The sequence below is a fragment of the Physella acuta genome, unplaced genomic scaffold, assembly GCF_028476545.2.
Source record: "Physella acuta isolate Inbredline_101_S28 unplaced genomic scaffold, ASM2847654v3 ptg000484l, whole genome shotgun sequence".
Taxonomy (NCBI): domain Eukaryota; kingdom Metazoa; phylum Mollusca; class Gastropoda; family Physidae; genus Physella; species Physella acuta.
The window spans coordinates 467938-474733 of NW_026732003.1; the positions used below are offsets into that span (position 1 = coordinate 467938).

Below are 6796 nucleotides of genomic sequence, written 5' to 3' on the forward strand. Positions count from 1 at the left end.
TTTTCCTGGCGTGTAAAATTGTAACTGATTAATATGTGGTTCTTAGGGAATTATTATTTACTAATTATGATTTTAAAAATTAGATAAAAGTTCTCGCAAATATTGATGGACCTTTCGTGTGGAAATCTCTCAATAATCATCGGCAACACCTGCAACTCCAAAAATATTGTTTTAATTGATAGACTATTAGCACACGTTAAAGAAATGTGTGTCTCGTACGAGCGGTTGGATGAATCGTACACATTACCTATATACTCCCTCCTGTATGTAAGAGTAAATTAAATTATTTATTAAGAACACGGTCATAAATAGTTGTTTTATATTATTTATTTTTTGCTAATACAGCTTCGAAAAAGAAACTACTAAAATAGCAATTATTACTAACGCAAGGATTACTTAAAATTGTCGACATAAATTTCTTATACATTTTTATAAACTGTTACTGATAGTAAAAAATACAAATAATAATACAAGGTATGCGTATATATCATATGTAACTCACTAGTCTAAACTGGTCTTGAGATAAGACTAAGACATGAGGCACTTGAACATTTCACTACAAATACTTTCATTAAAAAATGTTTAAAATTTGCTGATAAACAGCAGTAACATCAATGACTTTCAGTTTTGCATTTTCATAACAATTAAGCTAAAATATTTAATTTTAGTAAAAAAAGTTAAATAATACGTGTTGCCCAATTTACCAGCTTATGTTTATAAAACTGCCACCAGAAAGATAAACGTCGACACAAATTACCAATGATATAAACATTCATGGGAGACATGGAAGAAACATTACATCTACAAGTTACATTATAACTGATTTTTAATTGTTTTTCATTTTTCTTTTAATTCATTATTAGAAAATATGTCTGCAGAGCAATATATAAGTGTGTATCGCACCAACTCTGAATTATCCTGAACTCAAAAGAATAGATCAGCGATTTGATTATGGTCACATACAAAGCCTCTGTGTGATTAAGAATTTTAAGTTGATTATAAATAAAAATATAGACGTCTCTTGGTGAAAGTAAAATTTAACGAAATCCTGATGAGTCCATAGTACTGTCTTAGAAATGTGCACGAGCAACTAAGATAAATTGAGTTTACACTTTTTTTTACACAAGTTTGTATGTATAATATGAAACTATAATACAAATAAATCATGGTTTGCATTACACATTCTTTCGAACAAAAATAAAATAAAAGCGAAACATAGTTAATATAATAGAGGCATGTAACATTTTTTATAAAAAAGGGAACCATCTCTGTAAAAAGAACTTGATTGTTTCAAAAAAACTAATGTCGAGATTTCTTTTTATTTCAATGAATTCCGCTTCAATGTCGGTCATATTGATGCTGTCTTCTTCATCAGGCTCAGCATTTTTCAATAACGAATCAACAAGATGACGAGTTTTGGTTATATTTTCTTGCAAAGGCTCTAAAGCTTCTGTGTTGTTGCTCCTTGCTATCCTATTTTGTAAGAGATCAATCCACTGTAAAATGTTGAGTAACAGTTGCTTTCTTTTCTCTATATCTACTGTTTCGGTTTTTCTAATTTTATCTAAGATCAAACTTTGTTCATTTACAACTTCTTTTTTTACTATTGATGTCTCGCGGCCTATTATATATGAATACTGCCTTTGTGCAGCATGAAAATGCTCATTTGTGTATCTTTCGCCATTATAATTAATTTGTTGAAGCAGTTCCAGCAATTTCTTTCTCTGTTCCATCTTTTTACTGTCATCTTTTGTAATATTATCAAATACGACAATCCTGTTTTTACATTCTTGCAGAAGATCACGAAAAGCACCGTCTTGATTTTCGCAATAGCTTTTAAGGTCTAATGTATCATCTTCCTCACATGCATGCTCGAAACTGTCTCCATTTGTCATTACAATTACACCGTATTTGTTCAGAAAATCGTGACCTAAAATTCCCTTAAGAATACCGACAGCATGATTCTCTTCAAATGTGAATCGAGCACCAAATTTAATAACAACTAGAAAAGCATGGTAACCGTATGGGTTTGTTAACATTGCATGTTTTAACGCACTGTGCACTAGATTTATTCCTCCGGAGATGCTTAGATTCGTGTCAATGACACCAGGACAATCAACCACTTGTATTTCATGACCCATAAATTCGCACATGTCAAACGCTGGTTGTTTGGTTTTAGAAGCACTGTTGTAGCTTTCTTGAAAGGGTTTTGGTTTTTTACCTAGTATTGAATTTCCCGTAGAACTTTTTCCATTCCCAGTTTTACCAATTAATAAAATATCTAATCTGTTTTGTGATTCCTGAAACCATTAGAAACAAAGTATAAATTGAAGAGCTTAGTTTTATACGTACTTAGTCACATAAACAACATTTTGAGATAACAGAGCTCAACAATTTAATTTGATTATACAAAATTACGTGTTTTTTATATGGTTAATTTAAAAACGGACTTTAATATATTTTTCATTAGTAATATTTGTACTTGGGATAAAAATCAAACATAAGGTTAGTGGCCGTTGCGTGTTTTGATTTTTACCAAAATGTGACTGATGTACATTAGGCACTAGGCTCTTAAATGTACAGTACTAATACGTTAATAATATGTTGAGAACCTTTTGTTTTTCATTAAACAGCGCTGAATAAAAATGTTAAAATCAATTAGTTCGTAAATCACTACGTTTTCAAACTCAGTGTTTGAATGCTGCAGCCCATTTGCTCAACATACAATCGACACGTCTTAACCAAAATGCGTAAACATCGTATTCAAATATGAGCTATTAAGAAATTTTTGTAGGTTACAGAAATTCCGTTCTTTATAAATCGCCTATAAAATGAGTACTATTTGCTGGGTAAAAATCTGAGCGTGTCCTTATTCAAAATTTCAATAAGAGTTGTAACAAAATGTTTGCCAAAATATTACAAGCATTGAACATAATATGAACCTATTTCCGCCATCTGCGTAATTTAAAATCTGATTTATTTACATGTAAAAGGCCTACTAAGCTAGTAATAAAAAGGGAACGTCTTCCTTTCCGCATATGGAAGAGTCGAATTACATGTAACCAGAACATAATTCATATATATATATATATATATATATATATATATATATATATATATATATATATATATATATATATATATATATATATATATATATATATATATATATATATATATATATATATATATATATATATATATATATATATATATATATTCCATTAAAATTCCATTTTAAATTGTGATACTTGTATATTACCTGTTCAATAGTGCCTAACCCTGAAGCCATTATCTACATAAATTGTTGTAAATCAATATGCTTCTCTTAAATCTTTTCCAACTTATAATTTTAAGCAGTCAAATATCTGTTAGTAAGAAAATTTCTAATAAAAAACTATACAAATGAAAATATACATGTTGCACAAATACAAGTAAAAAACAAAATAACTGATGCCATTGAATAGTTACTAACTTAGTCATTTAAACATACCTACAATAAAAATAACAAGGTCAGTGGTTCTTAACCTTTTTGGAGGTACAAACCTCAACGCTTGCGTAATCGCATCACCGAACCTTTTTTAATAGAAAAAATATAATGTTATTATTTAAAATTTCAAAGCATAGGTAGGGTCAAAATATTTTACTGGTGCATAAAATAAACAATATGGGAACAGTGCTAGACTGCTAACCAGAAAGTCACGAAAGTGTATGAGTCATACCAGCTCTGATGGGTATCTAACTCATGTCAGCGAAAGTAAAGGCTGTGGGTAAAGTGCTACCCACACCTTCCCTATGCTGAGGTCAAAAAACTTATGAAAGCAACTTAATCTAAGCAGTGGTTAGCTAGGTCTAAAGAGGATTCTTTGTTACAAAATAGCCGTGCATCAACATCACTGTGCTCAAAGAAAAAAGATTATAATATGATTTTAAAAAATAAAATAAACCGGGAGTGATCTCCCTAAACTTTCTCGAATATTCTTATATAACTTAAAATATAGACATGATTTTTAATTACTTAAACTTTTAAAAATAGAATAGAATCTCATAGAAAAAAGTATTGCGCACCAAGCGAACGCCAAAACAAAATGTGCATAATAGTGCCCAATATTATTAGTACTTTATAAATTTACATGCGTTTTTTTTTTTTGAGAAATCGGAAATAGCGCAAATTAGTACTTCCGGTCAATGGAAATTACTCAAAATTTGAAAGAAGGTAGAAAATTAGATCTTTTACTTGCATGTGAAATTTCATTTATCTATATGAAATAGTACTCAAGTACTCAAGTTATAGGCTTTTGAAAAATTCAAAGTAGAAAAAGTACCACTTCCGGTTATCGGAAATCGCTCCAAAGTTGATCAGTATCTACGATTTTGACATAATACTTATATATGAAATTTCATCAACCTACCTGTAACGGTACTCAAGTTATCGTGTTTACACACAGACACACAGACAGACACACAGACATACGGACAAGATTGCAAAATTATGTTTTTCCGTATCAGTGAGGTGTAAAACGTCGAGATTTGTAAAAATCTCGATTTTTTTTTTGCACGATTACAAGACTTTCTCTTTACTTCGTATATACGAGAAAGTAAAAATTAAGAATATAGAGATAGAAGTAACACTGATAGTATTCTTCTTATTTATATTTATAAGTGTTTGAGTAACGAGATCAGAAAATCTACAAAATGTTAAAAAATTACATATTTTCACATAACAGCTTTAATTATGTATATATAATTATATATATATATATATATATATATATATATATATATATATATATATATATATATATATATATATATCATTTCTATTAAGTTCCAGCATTAGCATCATTTTTCAAAAGAATGGATATTATAAATCATCAATTCTAGAGTATAAAGAAATTCATGGTTTTATGTTCAATTTTTCGGATGCATGTGTGTGTGTCAGTGGTTTTGTCAGTGGTTTTGTCAGAGTCACGAGATCCGAAAATCCACAAGATGTGAAAAAAACTACATGTTTTACATAAATATGCAAAGTTTATTTAAAGACGGTTGTAAAAACTACTAAACGTATTCTGGTGCAGAAACACTTAATACAATTAGTCACTTAAGCTTTTAATGTAAACCTGAAGTATGTCACTTTAGAGTAAAACTTAGCGTTCAAAACATATACAGCCAAATTGCGGATTTAACCTTTAATGCATTATAATGATTTTTTTTCTTATGTCTATGGCTTTAATTGTATATATTTAATTTCTATTAAGATCCAGCAATAGTATCATTTTTTTTAAATATAATGCGTGTTATAAATCATGAATTCCAGAGTATAAAGACGCTGCATTTTCTGAATCCGATTTCAAAGGCGTGTCCACAGTGGCTGCTAATTTATTTAGAAAGAGGAATCTTTATACCTCTTATACCGCAAGGTTTTAAGATCTGTTTTATTCCTAAAATACATGTTACAAAATACTGTAAATGATATTTAATAAAAATAGTTTAGCAAACTTGTTCAAATTATAATAATAAATTGTTCTTGTTTGTTTTAAAATTGCTAAGGTGACCCAAGAAACAGTGACATCTCCGTCGATTGAGGCATTGTATTATTGTCCTGTTGATAAAAAAATGTTCTAATATAGATCAGGCACCTATGTATCATGCCAGCGTCTGCTTCACGTTTTATTTCTAAGAATTCTTTTTCTAATTGTGTAAATTGCGTCTCGAGTTCATCCAAAGTAGATAGACATTCGTTATCTTTGTTTTTTGAAACAGGTATTGATTTGCTTTGTGCTGATAGGGTCTGTTGTGAAGTTGTATTATCGTTGTCTAATGTTTTATCTGTATATTTATCAGAAAGAAATTCTTTACTTCTTTCAATATAGTTTTGTGTATATTTTACATTATCCAATAACTTGTTCAATGTACCAGTCTCACCGTCCATTTTTGCAATATGTCTCGATAACTTGTTGCTGCTTTCATAAAGTATCGATAATTGTTTAAGTTTTTCTTTCACGGTTTTGCAATTATTAACGTTTTTTAAATCTAGCAAAATTAAACGCTGTGAAATTAACATCTGCTTATCTATTAGTGGTTCCTCTGTTTGTTTTAACATATTGGTATATACATAGCCTGCTTTACGAAAATCCTCATTTGTGTATCTATTACGTTCTATTTCTGTTTTTGGAAGTTGTCTGACTTTATCAAAAAGCTCCCGCAATTGTTTATTTCTTACATTTTTATCTTTAGTGATATTATTAAAAACGACTATTCTGTTGTCACACTCACTTAGAAGCTCTTTAAATGGTCCCCTCTCCTCTTTACAAAACCGCTCAAGAGTTAAACCGTACTCTGCACTATGATATTCAAAAGTATCTCCGTTTGTCATGACGACAATGCCATGGTTTTTGATAACATCTTTTCCCAAGATATTCTTCAAAATTTTAATCGAGTCTTGTTCCTGTTTTGTAAATCGCTGAGCAAACTTGACGACAATAAGAAAAGCGTGATAGCCTTGTGGATTGGCTATAAGCGCGTTTTGTAACGCGCGTTTCACAATATCGACCCCGCCAGACTGGTCAATATCTGTGTCAAGAACGCCCGGACAATCAACAACTTGTATTTTCAAGCCTTCAAAGTCAGTCACATCGTATTGTGGAATTTTATCGTATTGTGGAATTTTTGTTATAGAGGTGGTGTTATAACTGCTTTTAAAACACGATCTTCGTAAAATAGAATTTCCCGTTGCACTTTTTCCATTTCCTGTTTTACCTATCAAAATTAGATCTAAATCTGTTTCGATCTCCAT

General features: G+C 30.1%; 2 protein-coding genes across 2 annotated transcripts; both read right to left on the reverse strand.

The window, feature by feature from the left end:
- Nucleotides 1-1247: 1247 nt before the first annotated feature.
- On the reverse strand, nucleotides 1248-3445 carry LOC131944172 (uncharacterized). Its single transcript, XM_059304692.1, has 2 exons — nucleotides 3263-3445; nucleotides 1248-2300 (listed from the first exon to the last, which is right to left on the reverse strand). Exons 1-2 carry the CDS (start codon nucleotides 3290-3292, stop codon nucleotides 1248-1250), a joined length of 1083 nt encoding a protein of 360 aa, XP_059160675.1. The 5' UTR covers nucleotides 3293-3445.
- A 2100-nt stretch (nucleotides 3446-5545) lies between these two features.
- On the reverse strand, nucleotides 5546-6796 carry LOC131944173 (uncharacterized). Its single transcript, XM_059304693.1, has one exon. It carries the CDS (start codon nucleotides 6794-6796, stop codon nucleotides 5546-5548), a length of 1251 nt encoding a protein of 416 aa, XP_059160676.1.